Source organism: Artemia franciscana, chromosome 7, assembly GCF_032884065.1.
Source record: "Artemia franciscana chromosome 7, ASM3288406v1, whole genome shotgun sequence".
NCBI classification, from domain to species: domain Eukaryota; kingdom Metazoa; phylum Arthropoda; class Branchiopoda; order Anostraca; family Artemiidae; genus Artemia; species Artemia franciscana.
Window position 1 is genome coordinate 30,134,038 of NC_088869.1, and position 20,363 is coordinate 30,154,400.

At 37.0% G+C, this 20,363-nt stretch overlaps 3 protein-coding genes across 3 annotated transcripts in view; 1 reads left to right on the plus strand and 2 right to left on the minus strand.

Annotated features, from left to right (window-relative positions):
* LOC136029140 (mitochondrial import inner membrane translocase subunit TIM50-A-like) overlaps window positions 1-2,152 on the minus strand; it is a 50,259-nt gene extending 48,107 nt beyond the window's left edge. Inside the window, exon 1 of the mRNA XM_065707232.1 lies at window positions 1,515-2,152. Coding sequence (XP_065563304.1) covers window positions 1,515-2,112 — 598 coding nt within the window. The 5' untranslated portion in view covers window positions 2,113-2,152. The remainder of the gene's footprint in view (window positions 1-1,514) is intronic.
* A 7,244-nt stretch (window positions 2,153-9,396) lies between these two features.
* LOC136028618 (uncharacterized) lies at window positions 9,397-11,519 on the minus strand. Its single transcript, XM_065706450.1, has 2 exons — window positions 11,372-11,519; window positions 9,397-10,364 (listed from the first exon to the last, which is right to left on the minus strand). The coding sequence occupies exon 2, from the start codon at window positions 10,236-10,238 to the stop codon at window positions 9,522-9,524; it is 717 nt and encodes a 238-aa protein (XP_065562522.1). The 5' UTR covers window positions 10,239-10,364; window positions 11,372-11,519; the 3' UTR covers window positions 9,397-9,521.
* A 2,877-nt stretch (window positions 11,520-14,396) lies between these two features.
* LOC136029145 (sphingosine-1-phosphate phosphatase 2-like) overlaps window positions 14,397-20,363 on the plus strand; it is a gene marked incomplete at its 3' end in the record, with an annotated part of 45,598 nt that continues 39,631 nt past the window's right edge. Inside the window, 1 exon segment of the mRNA XM_065707237.1 lies at window positions 14,397-14,585. Coding sequence (XP_065563309.1) covers window positions 14,559-14,585 — 27 coding nt within the window.

The window sequence follows — 20,363 nt, forward strand, 5'->3', positions numbered from 1 at the left end:
ATGAACCAGATCTTCACCCCCTCCCTGGCTAACAATTCAAGAGGTCACAGTCTAAAGCTTCAACTGCCTGGATGTTGGAGAAGAGAATGATGTGGCTTCTTTTCCATTTGAGTGGCCCCCCTCTGGAATAGCCTATCCAAGCTGAGACTCCCCACTCCTTCAAGGCTGGAGTCAACAGGGACTGGGAAAGGGCTGAGTGGAGGTTGGACTGAGAAGCTAAGCCAACATAATTACATCACTCACCACCAGCAAGAACTACAGGAGGACCTACCACCTTATCTTGCTGGCAAATGCAATTTAAGGTAATTTAAGGTAATTTAAGGTAATGGCTCAAAATTCTACTCAAATTACAGGAATTGCATTTTCAGAACTAAAGGCAGAGACAAAGCAACTAGTAACTGAAAATTAAGGTGAAATGTTGTTTTGTCAAAACTTCAAAAGGTATAGACCTGTCATGTAGGCAAATTTCAGGGCCCTCTAGAGGGAGAAGGAGTGGGGATGGGTACTTTAAAATACCTTCCCAGGACATACTTTAGCCTGTAGATCCATCCCTAAAAGTTTCATTTTCCTAACCTAAACCCTATCCAAGATAGCAAGAAGTCAATTGACTAGAATTTTACCAAAATTTAATTTTTTGGTAAAATTCTAGTTAATTGACTTCTTGGTATCTCAGAAAGGGTTTAGGTTAGGAAAATGAAACTTTCAGGGATGGGTCTACAGGCTAAAGTATGTCCCGGGAAGGTATTTTAAAGTACCCACCTCCACTCCTTCCCCCTCTAGAGGGCCCTGGAATTTGCCTACATGACAGGTCCTATACCTATTGAAATCTTGACAAAACAACATTTTACCTTAGTTTTCAGTTACTAATTGGTTTTTCTCTGCCTTTAGTTCTGAAAATGCAATTTCTGTTATTTGAGTTGAATTTTGAGCCATATCAATGTTTCTTTTTCAAAATTCAGGAAGTGTATTTGCATATCTTTGAAACCTTATAAAACGGAATTGAGCAAAGTTATCTATTTTGCAAGGTTTCACTTTTATAACACACATATTTTTAAAGGTCATCAAAGGTCAAGGCCCTCTAGAGGGAGAAGGAGTCAAGATAGTTGCTTCAAAATACCTTCCTGGGACATACTTTAGACTGTATATTCATCCCTGAAACTTTCATTTTCCTAACCTAAACCCTTTCTGAAGTAGCAAGAAGTCAATTAACTAGAATTTTACCAATTTTTTTTAACCTAACCCCTTTCCAAGATAGCAAAGAGTACTAGAGGAGAGAGTGTGGAGTTAGGCAGGATACCCTAGTTCAAAATACTTTCCTAGGATATAGGCTACTGTAGTCTGTTGACTTACCCTTCAGAGTTTATTTTAACCTAATCCCTTTCCAAGATAGCAGACAATAGGCCTAGCTAAGCTATTTTACCCAATATTATGTTTCAGTGATATAATTTCCTTTTTTTCTTTTTAGTGGAAATGATAGGCTAATTATGAAACTAAAATAGCTTATAATTACTCACCCCATCTTGCTACAAGATATCCAGATACACCAAATATCACAATGCCAAGAACTGAAAAAGATATTTTCAAAGTTCTCATAGACTTTTTTGCATCTTCATCTTTTTTCTTTTGATCTTCATCCTCTTGCTGATTTGGAGCATTTGTTTTGAATGGGGCATCTAGAGATTCAATATTACTTCCTTCTAATTTGCTAAACCCTTGTAGGAAGTTAGTTCTAGGCTTCTCAGTCTTTGATTCTAAGTCTGTTTTAACTTTATCTTCATTGGAATTTTTCAATGTTCTAAATACAGAAAACTGTACAGAAGAGACATGCACACTATTATTACTCCTGTAAAAACCAGATATACAGCTGTTGTATGAATAAAACTTTCCTCGTGACAATTTTGAAGGCTCTAGAGGTCCATGACAAGGCCTAGTAGGTAAAGTGTGAAAGCTAGTCTGTTTCACATAGCTGACGAACGAAGTCACTTGATTTGGATCAAAACTTTTTGGTGTGAAACTACTAGATATTTTAGAAAATCCGTGAAAGGAACTGCTTGTATTTGGTGTGAGAGGAAATGCTTTAGAAGCTCCTCTTAAAAATCTTAACGTGTACATAATTTTAAAAATTTTATTCTCTCTTTATAAAAATGAAATCACTAAAAAGAAATGAACATCAACAAGATCAAAAGCGTTTTTTCGCGACCATTTGGGATTCTCAATTTAGGTTATAGATTACCTTAATTACCTTAATTTGCACTTCGGAGCAAATTAAGATCTGTAGATCTGTTGAATGCTCCTGAGTTGAATCAGTGATGTCTCATAGCAGGTATGAGCAGGACGGAATGTCCCACTCATACTTCCAGTCTTTCGTGGCCCACTCTTTATCCAGTGCCTTCTTGAATGCTTCGGAGGTGGGGGCTGAGACTGTTGCTTCGCACAGTTCATTCCAGGGGTTGACGACTCTGTTGGTGAAGAAACTTTCTCTGGCCCTGGTTCTGACTGACTGCTTGAACAGCTTCATTGAGTGTCCTCTGGTGCACTGTGGGGGGCCTGGGTGGATGGGCAGGATCTTGGCATATGATGAGTTAAGCAATTTGCGGGTCATCATCATGTCGCTACGGTTGCGCCTGTACACGAGGGTAGGGAGGTTGAGAGCCCGTAAACGATCTTGATAAGGTTTGTCTCCAAGGTTTGTGATGGCCTTGGTTGCTCTCCTCTGGACTCCCTCAATTAGCCTGACATCTCCTTTGTATGTTGGGAAGGCAGCGCACATGCCAAAATCCAAAACGGGTCTGACTAGTGCCTTGTAAAGTTTCAGGAAAACTAGTGGGGATCTGCTGGTAACTGTTCTTTTGATCAGACCTAAGTTTGTGTTGGCCTGGGACACGCTCTTGATGGTGTTGGCATGGAACTTGAGAAGGCTGTCAACGATGACCCCAAGGTCGCGTTCCTCTGTGCTGGTCTTGATGGGTGAATCGGAGTTGGAGGCATGTTCATGCATATGGTATTGGGCGCATGGGTTTGAGGATCCAAAGTGTAGCGTGCTGCACTTGCTTATATTGAACGATAAGAGCCATTTGTCTGCCCACAGCTGGATTTTCTGGATATCTGTTTGCAGGGATTTTACATTCACTGCTCCAAATAGCTTTGAGTCGTCAGCATAGAGAGACAAGTTGTTTTCCACCTCGCTGAATATATCGTTGATGTAGATGTTGAACAGTGTAGGACCAAGAACAGTTCCCTGCGGTACTCAACTGATGACATCACAGGGCTTGGAAAAGACCTTTTCACCTCCAGCACCAAATAGCCTGACTTTCTGGGTTCGTCCTGACAGGAAGTCCATAAGCCAATCAACCAGGTTGGGGTGTAACTGGGCAGCAGTAAGCTTTTCTCTTAGCCTTTTGTGTGGGACTTTATCAAAGGCCTTAGCAAAGTCTAGTAAAACTAGGTCCACTGGCAATCCTTTGTCAAGCAAATCTGTAATGATGTCATATGTTTCCAGTAAGTTTGTTTCAACTGACTTTCCTGGTTGAAACCCATGCTGATTAGGGGATAGGATATTGTTGACTTTCAGATGTTCCAGTATTGCATCATTAACCACCCTTTCAAGGATTTTTGCGACTACTGATGTGAGACTTATAGGTCTGTAGTTTTCTGCTTTAAGTCTGCTGCCTTTTTTGAATATTGGGGTCACAAAAGCAGTTTTCCAATCAAATGGGACAGATTTAGCATTAATAGACTTTTGGAATAGGTCAGACAGTGGTCCTGCGATGATGGTTGCCAGTTCCTTCAGCAGTCTTGGGTGTGAGTGATCTGGTCCAGCCGATTTATTTGTGTCAAGATTTTGATTCCGTTTGAGGATGTTGGAGGGGTCGATGCTGACTTGCTCCATCGTTGTGGGGGCTTCATAGCCCGGGCAGTTTGGCAGGGGGCCTTCCGGTTCACAAGTGAAAACTGAAGCAAAGTGCCTATTTAGTTCGTTTGCTACATCAGTTATGTTGGTTACGGTAGTGCCACAGGGTTTCCCCAGTCTGGAGACATTTCGACGGGAGTGATTCTTGCTAGAGACATAATTCCAGAATTTTTTAGGATTTGTCTTACTTTCTTTGGCAAGATTGGACTCCAGATTTTCGTAAAGATTTCTGGTGAGGTTTCTCAGCTTGTTCCGTGCCTTGGTGAATTTTGTGTGTTGCTGCAGGTCTCCTGACTGCCTGAACTTTTTCCATGACCTCTTTTTCCTGTTTATTTCTCTTTTGATGTCTTTTGTCATGTAGGGGAGGGATCTAGGTTTTGGTTTGAAACTGGTCTTTGTGTGGGCATCCTGAGCTTTCAGCAAAACACCCTTGAATTTGGTCCATTGTTCGTCAACTGTGCCACTTAGTACATTCGGCCAGTCTGTATTGGATAATTCATTTCGAATAGCAATGTAGTCGACAAACACTTTTTTGACTAGCTTGTTCTTAAGTACCTTCACTTTCAGCATGAGCTCTATAGTTAGGTGATCGTTTTTACCAAGGGGTGGTGAGTAATCAATACTTTGAACTAAGCTTTTGTCATTCAAGATAACCAGGTCAAGTGTTGTTGGGCGCTGAAACAATCTGTATCTAGTTGGTTGGTCAACTATCTGGTGTAGGGACAATTCACTGAGGCAATTTAGGAAAGGCTGTTGCTTGTCTTGTTCGGTTGGAGTGGCACAACATCCAAAACCGTTTATCCAGTTTATAGATGGAAGGTTGAAATCGCCGGCAATAAGCAGATGTCCTTTGAGGTTCGAATTTAGTGTGCATATTATTTCTGCTATTGCTTGTTCGGTTACAACTTGGGATGGGGCTGAGGGACTTCTGTAGATGCATCCGATTCTGACTGTCTCTGACTCATGGCTCCCTGGCACACATAGATCAAAGCAAACTGCCTCAACAAAGGGGCAAAGGAGAGGAACATCAATTATCTTTGTATTGTATCCTGTTTTAGCGAGGGCTAGTGTTCCTCTTTTGCAACCCTGAGACGACAGATTTTAGAGAACTCGGTAACCTGGGATTTTCACATGGGAATCGTGAAGTTTGTTACTACTGTTTTTAGGGCAGACTTCAGTCAGTAAGATCACATCGAACCTTTTTGAGTCAATTAGGGTTTTTAGTTCATCAATTTTGTTGGGCAACTGGTCAACATTAGTAACACATACATTAAAGTCAGAACTTACGGTTGCTGGTTCTGGTTGGCTTCTGTCCAGTATGGTTTGTCTGTTGTTATTTTCACCAGAGTCACTTTCTTCCTCGGCAGAAACAAAGCTCAAGTCTTCTTCTTCTTCCTGGGAAGCCTCCGCAGTTACAATAGTACTTGAAAAACTTGAATCTGCTGAATTCTGACATGACACGAGCGAATAATTAGATATAACATTTGAATTAACATTAGCAGAAATAGCTCTTAAATCAACATGGGAAATATTTGGAGAAGGATTGGATGAAGCTTCACAAGAAATATCAACTGACGATTTATCAAAACGAAGCACTGGGGAAAAAAAACTATTTACATAAGGATGCGATGATATAACTAGGTTTCCATCGGGGATTGCTTTGGAGGGGACCGGGGTGGCGCTTCCCAACTGCGATGAGCAGCCTCGTTTTTTGGAACGATTTGGCCCTTGAAGATCATGAGGTTGGGCTCACCTGAGCTTATTCTTCTTTTCAACTCCTCAACTAAAGCCTTCCTCCTGTTTCTCTTTGTCTTGGATGCGTCACCACGAAATTGTATATCCTCGTGGAGCTCGCGGGAGCGGTTAATGATTGACCTTTTGATGTCCAGGCTTGGGACAGTAAAAAGGACAGGAGGAGGGCGTGCAGATGGCAGAGAATTGGTAGGGATCGGAAGTCTTCTCACATTATTGATGTGAACGTCTCTGAGCTTATACTTTTGATCAATATAAGATTTGATGAATAGTTGGTCATTGGGTTGCGGAGGGATCCCGAACGCAACAATGTTAAGGGCTCTACGTTGTCTGTCCTTTTCTTCAGAAAAGTGGCGCTGGATCTCACTATCAAGATGCTGGGTGAGATTGGCTTTGATGCTTGTTGTCTCTTGACGGACTACCGTCTGGACTTCGGAGCGCATTTCAGAGAGTGAGCATTTTTCGGACACCCGGGTTTCCAGTGCTGACACTTGTGATTTTATCTCACTGACAGTTTGTGAGATTTCAGCTTTTAATGATTTTTCCAAGTCTTTTAAAGATGCTTGGACAATTTCTTGAAAGGCCGCTTGAGATGGGATTTTATCAATAATCTCATTTTTCATGCTATCTATTGTAGCTTTTACGATATTCTCAACACTAGCATTTTGAGTATTAATAGATGTTGATCCATATTTACATGCTGGGCACTTGATACAAATATCTACACGTCGGGAGATTTTAGTGACAAGCAGATATTCAGGTTCAGGCATGTCTAGACACTCGGCACATATCCACTTGTCACACCCATCACAAAGAATGGCATAAGAATCATTTTCTACTGCAATATTGCAGGCAAGACAATTGTCGGATCCTTTTTTCGGACTTATATGAGTCCTTTTTGGTCTTCTACTTGATGTGGCCTTAGTTTCGCTAGGTGGCGGCATGATATGAGAAAAAATCGCTGGAAAAAATGCGGGGAAAAAAAGCTTTTCAGCCAACAGATATCAATTTATCACGGGGTTTTCAGAACTTGGGGGACCTGTGGGAAGCGCGGATACTCAAATCGCCTATCCCCAGCAGTTTAAGGATGAATATCCCGCCGGTACCAATACGGCTCTTCGTGTTTGTTATCGCTCTCTTCTGCACAGGTTTCCCCAAATGCAGAAAATAAACGATTCAGCTTATGTAGTCTATGGCTTTATAAAAAAATAAACAGATACTTCACAAATTTGGACCGGCAACACTGTAAAGGCAAAAAAGGAAGAACGGGAAGATAAGCAATTCCCTGGAGAATTGAAAATAAAATGAATTGCCCAAAAGTCTAAATATATCAATCACAGCACTGAGGTAGGTCCCTTAAATCAAAACCTAGGGTATCACAAGACCTGGGAAAATGCAAAAAACAAAGAAAAACAGTTTTATCTCACAATTTAATACATATATATCCAGGGTTCAAATTTATACAGCCACATGGATTTGTTGTTGTTGTTGTTGTTAATAGATTCGTTACGAAAAACGAGAAATATTCGAGTTATAAACCGTGGATGATAATATGGATCGAAAGGAATAAACGCATTAATATTGTTAAAATGGTAGACATTTTAAAAGATGTAATTGTTGAAGCCGTGAATACAGTTTACGAGCTTTTGAATAGTAGTGATTCAAGCAGTACTAGCAAAGATGAAGTGGACACAAATGAGATAGCCGCAACTTTAGCTTGTGTGGTAGGCTGCTTGCTGCTGAACAGGAATGAGGCGATCAGAAATATAGGTTTTATAGATCGGATTCTCTCCTGCATGATTGAGGAGGAATTTTGAAACCATTTCAAGTAGGCAAAGGGTATACAGTCTTTCAAACTATTTTGCTAGACTAATTAAACCGAAGAATGCTAATTGACAGAATTGCATATGAATTTTATGCCAAACATAGCTGACTATACTCTTATAGCTTTGTTGCTGAAATTATAATCATCTTCATAGAATTTCAGCAAATGACATGTATATATGCATCAGCAAGGTGTATGGTTTTTCTCTGGGTAATGTCTCATTGACAAGGCAAGAAGCAGATGTCCTAGTCTGGAATATGAGTATTCCATCTATGAGACAGCCATAGAGTGACCCTTGAAATATGAATGGACTGTCATATTCTAAATAGGCTATCAGTCTATTGAAAGCTCATTCGTCAAGAATGGTTCATCAGTCACTGGATTGATTAAATGAAAGATATCAGTAAAAGATGTAGTCTTCATAAGTTTATACTAGAAGAAATAGTAAACTATAGCCATGTAACCCGTGATTCCATTGTCCATTGTCTATACTATGTCTCAACTTCTCAACGCCCCGCTCTTTACACTATAGTTTTTTACTGTTTAATAAAGTAGAATTGAGAGAAAGGGTCAAACTTTAGCGTAAAGAGTGAGGCGTTGAGAAGGGAACAGCCCCTTTCATACACGGAGTATTTTCTGTTCGTTTTAAGTTTTAATGTCGCTCCTTACTTCTAGTTAAAAAAAACTAGTTTTCTTATTTAATTCTTTAAGAATGACCCCTGAATCACAAAGGCTGTTTAACTTGAATAAATTTGAAAGTACTAACGAAAACTTTAGCTTAAAGAGCAAGGTATTGACAAGGGGGCGAACAGCCTCATATATGTAATGATTTCTTTTAGTTTTAATTTTTAATGTTGCTCCTTACTTTCAGTTGATAAAACTTGTTTTTTATTTAATATATAATAAGAAGCTGTTCCTCATTTTGAGGGTACACATGATATTTATAGCGGCCATAATAACAAGCTTTATTCCTTTATTATTTTAACAGCTTTATTCCCTTTATTAATTTATTTATGTGTACAATACATGCATTTTGTTTCGTTTAGAATGACAAGATTCTCAAAGACTTTGAGATGAAAGGTCAAGGCGGAACTGTACCAATGACCATCCAAGAAACATGCCTCATAATTGTATGGTACTTGGCCACACAGTGCTATTTATGGGAATTGTCAAGTCAGTTTGCATGATCAATAAGAGCAGTTTGGCAAGCCATCACAAAAGTCTGGAATATCTTAGCTTTAACTGGCATGAAAGACTTTATAAGGTGGCAAGGCCCAACTGAAATGGGCAATATTGAATAAGTTTTGAATCCTCAGTGAAGTTTGGACAGCCCGCACCTGGGATTATACCAATTGATGGATGCCATGCTAAGATTAAAGCCCTGAAAGTGACCAGATATCCTACTTAAACATGAAAACGTTCCACTCAATAATAATTATTGACGTGTGCCTACCAAAAATGCTGTTCTCCTATGTAAGTTTGGGATTCCCAGGGTCAGCCCTCGACAGTAGAGTTCATTGCAAATCATCTCTCTGGTTTGGAGTTGAAGCATTAAAGACTGGAAATTTTACCGACTCAAAATATCGCTTAAAAGTCGACTCAGCCTTTCCTTGCCTTTCATGGTTGATACCAGTTTTAAAACACTCAAATGCAGTTACTCCAAAAGAAAAAGCGTTCAATAAGTAAATGCAAAAATCACGGTTAGTTATCAAAAGTGCCTTTGGCGACCTTAAAAAAAGATTTCAAAGAACGCACTTTGTAAATAAAAATGTTGAAATGGCAAGTGTAATAGTGACTGCATCTTGTGTTTTACACAATATTTGCATTTTAAATTAGGATGACATGAACGTGGATTGAACTTGCAAGTTCCAGTAGCTCCCTTAACAAGTACTTATGAGAGCGATGAAGGCAAAGTCAAACACCGTAGTTGTATTAATATATTTTGATGTTTTGTTTTCACTATACTATACTGTTCGGGTATATGTAATACTCTGCTAATAAAGCGATTTTAACGTTTCAACCTCCAGATTTAACCTAGCGTTCAGATGCATTCCAAATTAGACTAGTTCGGACAATATAATACATTTCAGAATAACCAACATAAAAAGTTACAGTTTCTGAAGAGGGTTGAATTTTTTTCTCAAACTCCAGGAGTGTTTTTGGTGTTGCATTGAGATCCCGCGCAGATTCTAAATTTTCTTCGTGTCTCTTCTTCTTGGCTTCTTCCTTTTCTTCTTTTCTATGTTTTTTTTCATCAGCCATTTCCCTCTGCCTCTTTTCTGTCTGTTTGGATATTTTGAATACACTATCCATAACATTGACCATTTTCTGAATAGCTTTGCTTCCATGGGGCTTTTTAAGACTTACTTTCACTATTTTTGATACTCCAGCAGAAGTTGACAGAGAATTTCTGATGTCTAGCAATTCCTCCACCTCATCCTCAATATCTTTTGACTCAGAGGCTGGCTTTCGTTGGCCATTAATGCTGCCAATGACCGTTACTGGCTTAAAGGTTGTGTTATCTTTAAGAATATCATATAAATCATCAACGAATAAGGGCTTTTTTGAAGCTTCACCTGTTGTCTTACTATTGTCAGTAGAACTTTTCGAGCGCTGCACCATATTTTTCCACTGCGTTTCAACCAGTTCACCTGACCTTTCTAGATCACTGGGAAGATTAACACCTATTTTCATCATTTCCCGAGCTACGTATCGAAATATTTTGGCCCGTTTGTCTTTGCTGTACATCATTCTCCATGTTGCTTCTAGTTTCAAAACTTCAATGAGAACATCCCTGGCTGCTTTATCCTTCTTCTTTGATGATCCAGTCCTTTAGTTTTTCCATGAATCTCCATCTCCATCTATACTGATGGGAACCTTGAAAAAATATTATTATTTAGACTCATTTCAAACACCATAAAAGTTGAGAAAGCATACTTATGAAGCTACTAGCTTACCCTGCCACGCGGTGCTGTGTCGCTTCATGCCCCAGCATATATAATGGTTGAATATGATAAGTAGGTATGGGAGTTACTACAGTAAAATTTGATGGATTGGTTTATTTATTCATTAATTTATAACGCAGAAAGCAGCTACACTACGGAGTATTAAGAAACAAAGCAAGAAGAAAAAAAGAAAAACATTCTCTACAATAACAACTTTTAATCAAACTAGGGAAGAAAACAAAAGGAAGGAAACAAAACGGAACTATTGTATTGGAGCAAAAGATTACCAACAGTATTTTCGAGCAAAGATTATTTCACAAGCTTGAGAAACGCACAATAGCGTAAAGAAATCCGGAAAAACTGATAAGTTTATAACTTTAGTATCTAAAAGGCAGATGCAGCAAAAATTCAGCATATTAAAAATATATTCTAGCTGGTGTTTATTTTTTTCTAATAATACTTGACAATTGCGACCTATAAATCATGGTTCTTTTATTTTTTGTAATATTTAGAATACATACGTCATGTGTTTACTTCAGAGAGCAGAGCACAGATGATGCAAGAGCTAAAATGTGTGATAGAGGACTCCTTATATCCTACTTACCAATAAATTTTGTGGATTTACTTGACTCTGTGATGTGTTTCGGGGGGGGGAGGGTATTGATAATAGAGTTATAGGGAGGTTTGTTGATAATATAAAAATATGGGAGGTTCTACTTAAAAGGACGTTATGGGAGTAAAACGGGTGAAAAATTAAGATAGATGTATGTGGTTGATAATGTCCAATATATACTGCAATAGAATCCTCTTAGGGGTGGGTGGGTCTTACTTTATCCCATATTAATGTTCCTAAGGACCACGGGAATTATGCCCTGTATCTGGATTGATAAACAGGGATGATATAATAACAAACAACACTTTATTTCAGTTCTTACATACAAATTGTCTGATAAGGCAATTCATATCTTCATCATATCCAAAACCATATCAAAAACAATGTATAAATTGTTTTATAGTTATATCAACTGCATAGTTATATCAACTAAATCTTGACTGCATCCAAGCTAAAACTCTACTTAGGTACAAAAGCCTTCTGTTCAAACATATATCCTGCTCTTTCGTGCTGTTTTACCTTCCCTAAAAAGGATATCACGCCTCTGCAATACGACTGATATTTTTCAATCTGATAAGACATTATCCTTTTATAGAACTAAAAAGAGTTTTCTATTAGTTATTTTTTGCTATAAGTCACGACTTTGGACTTCATTTTGATAAGAACGTTTTTTTTATGAAGCGCACTGAGGCCACAAAAGCTGGTTGACTTTAAAAGGCTAGTTTTTTATCGTATTTATTGGCTAATGTTTCAAATATTTTGAGAAATATTGTTTTTCTTTCACTATTGCGAAATCGGACTGCAAAAGAAACAAATTTCGAAATTGGATTTTCTAGAGGAAATTGTATGACTGTATTTGACAATGTAGCTTGAGTAGCAGAATCCAAGTCTGGGCATATATCTTATTGGATACAGAACATTGTTCCATCTAGACTTAGAAGAAATGCTTGGTTACCGACTGAAAATCTAATTTTACAATTTTGTAGCTAAGGTCAGGACAATTTCAGGATTTCAAAAAGAGTTTGCCTTCAGCTCTTCAAAAATATCACTAGGTTTTCGCTGAAAGTGGTATTGAGCATATAACCCAATAGCAGAAAAAATATGCTATATTAATCATGCTATTGTGAATTGTGCTGAGATCCATACAGTTTGATGTTAAATGATGCACCAAAAGCAAAAAATCAAAGGCTTTAGCTATTGGTATTTCATACTGATATGGGAGCAAAGGTCATTACTGAGAAAAATTTACTTTCACCTGAAGTTACTTTTCTGCAAGATGAGGTTCAAGAGGATGCTTCTAACTTTAGGAAATATCAAATCTACTAAAAAGAAAAAAGGAAGGCATAGCGGAGACAATAATGAATACTGTTGATATTTTACCATAACTATCTTAAAGTTGGTTTAAATCTGCCTGATATTAATGTGTAACAACACTGACCACTATTCCGAACCCAACAAACTGGCAATGCCAGGAATCAAACTTGTACCCTGTGGTCAAAGGATTTCTAACTGAGAGTGCTATCCACTTAACCAGGAACACCAATATGACCAGAGTAAAACAACAATTAAAAAAAAAAATATTGAAATATTGGATTTACAGCCATTTTCACTACTCTTCCATAAACAGTATACTTTATTTAGACAAATTATTTTAAGGCAGGTGTCAACAAAGCTCCAGCAGGGATTCCATTTAATTAAGATGAAAAATAGCAGGTGAAAACCAAAAAAACTGGCAATGCAAGGAATTGAACCTGTGTCCCTTGGACAAAGAATTCCCAACGCAGAGTGCCAACCACTTACCATGGAACACAAATGTGACAAGAGAACAACAATTATTTAAAAAAAAAAATTGAAAAAAAACTTAAGTCATAGTTGCTGTATAGATCTTCTGCTTACATGAAGTGCAACAAAACTAGCTTCAGCCTCATAACTTTCCTCTTACAATGTTTTCAAGATATGCAAATACATTTCCTAAATTTTGAAAAAACCATTGATGCGGCTTAAAATTCTACTCAAATAAAAGGAATTATATCTTCAAAACTAAAGCCAGAGTAAAAGAAACCGATAGTTGAAAATTCAGGTAAAATGTTGTTTTGTCAGAATTTCAATAGACTAGGTATAGACCTGTTGAGTAGGCGAATTTCTAAGACTTAGAAACCAGAAAAGGGTTAACATAGAAGCTTGGTAGCACCTTCCCAGAGCATTTTTTTAGCCCTGGATTTATTACTGAAAGTTTCATTTTTCTTACCTAATACCTTTCCAAGATAGTGAGAAGTTCAACTGGAATTTGGAATTTGCTCAACTGGAATTTTACCTATTTTTGGTCTTGTACTCATTAATGATAGTTTCATTCCCCTGGCCAAACCCCTTTTTAAGATATCAAAAAGCAGCTAAAAAAAGAGTTTAAACGGAAAATTTATCCATAGCCCTGTAGGGTAGAGCTGAAATGTAAGGAGTTCTGCTGAAGATGCAACACATTTTGGAGCATCTAGTTACAATAGTAATTGGATTAACAATGCTATATGACCACTAGGGTCTTGCCTCAACAAAGTTTTATCTGTGGGTCCCAAATTTTCAAGTTAAAGTCCATGCTAGAGCATCAAAATGTTGTAACAAAGATTACAAAGTATCAAGACATGTCTTGGAGTCTCCCTTTAAAGGTTACTGCCATAGTCCAAACTCTTGACCTGTCCTAAGAATGTCTTTGGGCCTATGTGATTCAAATGGCAGGATATTACCCAACATTTATCCAGATAGGCCTAAACTGAAAAAAAAAAATAAAACTTACTTTTGCGTGGACAGGATTCTATTTGTCAGCTTAGAATTATTATTTTATATAACCTTATTTTACAGCCTTCAAATTCTGATTTTTGGAATCTACGCCTGAAAGGTGGTAAACCAGTGATTATGAAAATATGAGTGCTCTGTCAATGAACTCATGATTTATCTATAAATGAACTGATGGTCAAAATTGTCATATGTCAATTATAGAGAACTCATATTTCCAATAATTTCATGACTTTCAGTAGCCTACCACTTCAATTCTCAACCACCTATTTGAAGGTCTTCTTTATACTTGCTTTAAAAAATGTTTGGCTTCCATCAGATCCACCCACGTAGCGGCAAGAGGTGATGATTTCCTGTCTCTTTTACTTAAAACTTCCGCTCTGAAATTTCCAATCCCAGCTTACAAACAACTTCCCGATTTGGTTTGTGAAATTGAGGAACCCATCAAGAATCTGAATTGTTAGGTTGTCGGGAAAAGGGATTTTCAAGAATCCCACTTGTTGCGAAAAACGCGTTTGACGAGTCAACTTTTCGATCGGCAATTCAGATTGTCGCGAAAAAAGGACGTAGGTTTAGGTTACGTCTAGCGCAAAGCATTTGAAAGTTTATTCTGCTGCTTTTTTATGATGAGAAAAGACAATAGCCTAAGGTAGGCTTTTTTTGGCTGACTTGGAAAACACAATAGCAACAGGTCTCAAGGAATTCAAGACTCGCCTGGCAAGCTTTATGCATGATCTATCACCAATTCATAAGGTAGGCTAAGCATTGTTATAATTCCTGGGTTCTAACATTTAGTGATCCTGCATTAACTTTATTAGCATACTTTTGCATATATCCATTGGCATAGGCTAGCTCCAGTTTTTTTTGATGGGTGGGATGCATTACCAAAGGGTTGATGTTCATATCAAAAGACTCCATGTTTCTAAGAAATAAACTTATCTCTATAGTCATAATTGCATCTGAATCCAAGTTTTACATCCATTTGCATTTGAAATGAACTTTAACTCACCTCTATACATCTTATGTATATGTATATATATGCATATATATATATATATATATATATATATATATATATATATATATATATAGGCCTATATAGGCTATATATATATATATATATATATATATATATATATATATATATATATATATATATATATATATATATATATATATATATATATATATATATATATATATATATATATATATATATATATATATATATATATATATATATATATATATATATATATATATATATATGGTAAAATTCTAGTTAATTGACTTCTTGCTATCTCAGAAAGGGTTTAGGTTAAAAAAAATGAAACTTTCATGGATGAATCTACAGACTAAAGTATATCCCGGGAAGGTATTTTGAAGTGATTACCTCCACTCCTTCTCCCTCTAGAGGGCCTTGACCTTTGATGACCTTTAAAAATATGTGCGTTATAAAAGTGAAACCTTGCAAAATAGGTCCTCTGCTTAATTGAAGCACAAAAAATTGCTTTCAGCTTCATAACTTTGCTCAATTTGGTTTTATAAGGTTTTAAAGATATCCAAATACATTTCCTGAATTTTGAAAAAAAAACATTGATATGGCTCAAAATTCTACTCAAATAACAGGAATTGCATTTTCAGAACTAAAGGCAGAGAAAAAGCAACTAGTAACTGAAAATTAAGGTAAAATGTTGTTCTGTCAAAATTTCAATAGGTATAGACCTGTCATATAGGCAAATTTCAGGGCCCTCTAGAGGGAGAAAGAGTGGAGGTGGGTGCTTCCTCCCTAAAACTTTATTATCAATACGTCTTCCCCCCAAAACACATCACAGAGTCAAGTAAATCCACAAGATTTATTGGTAAGTAGGATATAAGGAGTGCTCTATCACACATTTTAGCATACAATAGGTAGGCCTAGGCCTATAGACCTGTCATGTAGGCAAATTTCAGGGCCCTCTAGAGGGAGAAGGAGTGGAGCAAAAGATTACCAACAGTATTTAGATATACTAATACTAGTAGTGTATATATACCCCTTGGTGGGGGCCAAGTGGGGTCTACAATCAGAGAGTCAGGAGGCATGGATATCCTTCAGGAGAAAGGGATCTTTGAATGCTTATGAATAATATAAGCCTAGATATGTTTTCAAGATGTTTAAAAACCTGATTTCAGATATTATCATATATTAGACAATGAAAAAAGGTAAATTTGGGACAGTTGACATTACTCATGTACACCTAAGTGAACATACTGCTGGATACCTCTTTTATGCTCTTTCCAAATATAATAATTGCTTTTCTTGGAAGTCCAATTTTAAGTTCATTGCAAACCCTCAAAGGTGATCCCTTTTTCTGTCATTTTTGGCTATATAGAAGGGTTTAAATTAACAATTTTTACTTCATTATATGCTCAATAATTATAGCTATTACATTTCAACTAGAGCTTCATTATACTTTATCCCCAATTGAATTGAATTTCTAAGCAGAGGGATTATTATATTTGCAAAGAGCACAAGAAAAGGTTACAAGTGGTATATCCACCTTCTTTTGAGGTCAGTTATATAAACTATCCCAAACCTGCCAAAAAAGTAAAGGTAGTATGTGCCTGCCCTAATCCTTCAATAGTATATTTTTCTTCAAGCAGGAGTGAAGAAAAGTTGCTATTTAGTAGAGAATTTCATGATTAATTTCAAAACAGAATGCAATACATAATAAACAACAGACTCACATCAAACAAACTTAAAACTAATTGCTGGCGTTTGGCTTTTACTAAAATTGTCAGTAAGAAGTTGCTGCAGACAACAGTATTGTACTGTAAACAAGCTTTCCAGTGGTAGTTGGTGAATTTAATATAAAGTTGTCTTTTATTTTTCCAGCTTCACTGCAAATATTAAGCACCTATCTCCCTACCATTTCAATCAACTCCTGTACTCATCCCTTGAGACTAAATCTTGCTGTTGAATTATGCACTATTCCAACAGTCCCATGCATTGGATTATTCAGTTACATGCAATTTAGAAATGGCATTATAGAAAATCAAAAAGTGAATATTTTGAATCACCATTATCAATACCTTATCCAGAAAAATTACAACCTCCTCCTTGAAGAAGAAGAAAAAATCACTTTTTTGCTTGGACTCTTTTTTTCCTTTTGCTTTGGGGTGCTGGAACTTCATAAAGAACAATTCAAGGGCTCACCCAAGCTAAATTAATCAAACATTTGGAAAACTACAGGTTCTATCACTATCTTAGCTCTATGACTATCTACCTTGGTTCTATTGCCCTAGCAATGATGCATGGATGAATAATAGATAGATATATCTATTAACAAATGAACTAAACTCCTTTTTTATACAATCCTAATAAGGGGAGAATTAATGCCAGGTTTGCTTCTGACTCAATTGAACTATCTGTCTTGGCTTTTTCTACAATTAGCCATGACTTGATGCCCACAACCATTCCATTTTAATTTAAAAATAAATAGTTTTGACACAAGCACAGCCAGTTGAATTTTTTGTGAGCCCAACTGTCTTAGCTTATGATTGCAATTTCACAATTATAGCTTATATTTGCAAGTTCACATAAAATTCAAGGCAGATAGGAGACCCTTGTAGGCTCTGGACTCTTATTCTTCTTTGCAATTTCAGTCAACTTGTTGTTCAACTAACATTAAATTATCTTTTTTATTATTCTAGCAAATGTCTAAGTTTATAAATTGAATCTATTGCTTTACCTGACGCTCATTGCAGAATGACCCCATTTTGACTTTAGATACTTGTTTGCCTCTGATTCTTGACAAAATCAATGGTCATGTTTCAATTCTAAATTCTTGGTTCAACCTACCTAAGACCATAGTTAAGCATCCATTGTTTACCTCTCATTCCAGGCAACCTAATGGTCCTGTGTCAATTTCAAATTCTTGGTCAACCTGCCTGAGACTCTAGGAAGCATGTCTTGCTAAAAGATAAGAAACCATGTATAGGTACAATAAGAGAGGCACCTGCATACTTCCACCATTTACCCAAGCCAAATTAATCAAACACTTGGAAAACTGTAGGCTCTATCACTATCTTAGCTCTATGACTATCTACCTTAGTTCTAATGTCCTATCAATGATGCATGGACAGATAATAGATAGACATATCTATTAACAAATGAACTAACCTTTTTATACAATCCTAATAAGGGGAGAGTTAATGCCAGGTTTGCTTCTCACTCAATTGGACTATCTGTCTTGGCTTTTCTACAATTAGACGTGATTTGATGCTCACAACTATTCCATTTAAATTCAAAAAGCAATTTTTGAATTAAGATGGAATAGTTGTGGGTATCAAGTCATGGCTAATTGTAGAAAAAGCCAAGACAGATAGTCCAATTGATTGAGAAGCAAATATGGCATTAATTCCTCCCCCTCCCTCTTTTTAGGATTGTATATAAAGGAGGTTGGTTCATTTGTTATTAGATATGTCTATCTATTATCTGTCCATGCGTCATTGCTAGGGCAGTAGAACCAAGATAGGTAAGCGATAGAGATAATGATACCAATGATAGGACCCATAATTTTCCAAGTGTTTTCCAACCTCATTTCTATACACTCCTAATAACAGGAAAATTAGTCCCAGGTTTGCTTCTCATTCAATAGGAATATCTGTCTTGGCTTTTTCTACAATTAGCCATGACTTGATGTCCAGAGCTGTTCCATTTTAATTCAAAATTCTGTTGATTTTTCGGTTAAAATCGAATAGTTGTGGGCATCAAGTCATGAATAATTGTAAAAAAAGCCAAGACAGGTAGTCCAATTGAGTGAGAAGCAAACCTGGCATTAATTCCACCCCTTATTAGGATTGTTTAAAAAGGAGGATAGTTCATTTGTTAATAGATATGTCTATCTATTATCCATCCATGCATCATTGCTAGGGCAGTAGAACTAAGGTAGATACGTCATAGAGCTAAGATAGTGATAGAACCTATAGTTTTCAAAGTGTTCAGCTAATTTGGCTTGAAGTAGCAGGAGTTAATTAAAAACTAAAAAACTGATTTTTGTATCTCAAGCTTTTTATAAAAATGAGTTGAGATAAACCCATCATAATGTGTTATATGGCACCCTAAAAGTGCAATTTGGGTGACACTTCTGGGATGCAAAGGCTGGGCCAGACACATAGACGTCATAGAGAGCATACTATGGGCTCACATAAATTATTTTTTATGTTTGATTGTTTTTTATAAAGACAACTTAATAAGGTAATCATAAAGTGCATTATGACACCAAAAGTGCACTTTGGGTTGTTTATCTTTTTTTTTTAAGTGAAATCCAGAGGGAGCAATATAGCATTGCCTCCAGTATGTTTTATTACTTGTTTATTATTTTTTTCCCGAGGCAATTCATATAGAGGGGTGGCTGTATAGACTTTAGCTCATTCAATTAGAAATTTGAAGGTCTGGTGCCCTTTTTTAAGAGTCAAAAGTGATCAGAGAGCAATTAGCCCCCACATCCCTTTTCCCCAAGTGTGTTTTATAAAATTTCTGAAATAGCCATTTTGTTAAAAATAGTCCAATACCAATACCTCCATGGTTGGCACAACCCCCTGGAGCCAAGAGGCAGGCAGTTAAAGTTATGTCCTGGGGGCATATATGGTTTTAATGGAAGGCATGCTTGTATAAACTTCATAGGAGGCTCGTTTGTTTGGAAATCAGAAGTTCTGGTTCACTTTTTAAGAGTCAAAACTGATTAGAGGGCACCTAGCCTCCTATCCCCTTTTTTCCCCAAACATATCCAATAAAAAATTTTTAAAGAATTTTTTCAGTACTTTTTGTCTTCCCTTATGCCGTCTGACTTAATCTAGTCTTTTTTATCAATTTTAGTTCCTTGGAAGTTCGATTAGGCTATTCCAGCCTTCAAAGGTCTTGTCCAATGTTTTGGTCGCCTCCAGGTCCTTCAGTCCTATCGGACTTCATTTATTGCCTTCCTGCTTCCTTTTTTTCTCTTCCAAGATGCTCTTGTCCTTTTCTGGTGTTCTTTTTATTTTCTTCCAACTTCGACTTAGTCTTTCCATACTTTCATAGCCTTTTTCTGGCCTTCTTGGTCTTTTCCTCCCTCCTTCAGTTCCAGCAGACTCCATTTGCCATCTTCCCGCTTGAACTATTCCTTTCTGACTGTTTTAGAATTTTTCAACTTTCCTTAGGCTAATCTAATTTTCATAGCCCTGGTTTCTTTCATCCTGCTCTAGTCCCATCCAAGTTTCTTTGCTGTCTTTCAACTTTCCTTTGACTGTCCAAACTTTCATCTTCCTTTTTCAATGTTCTTCGTCTCCTCCAGGCTCCGTCAGGTCTTTCCAGTTTCTTTTACTGCGTTCTGATTTTCTTTACAGGCTTTCAAGTTCTGTCATTCCTTTGTGACTTTGTTAGAGGCTTACTACTTTCCTTTGACTGTTCTAGCTTTCACAATCCTGTCTCAACATTCTTTATTTCTTCTAGCCTTCTTTAGTACCATCTGACTTCCTTTGCTAGCCTTCCACTTGCTCTTATCCTTTCTG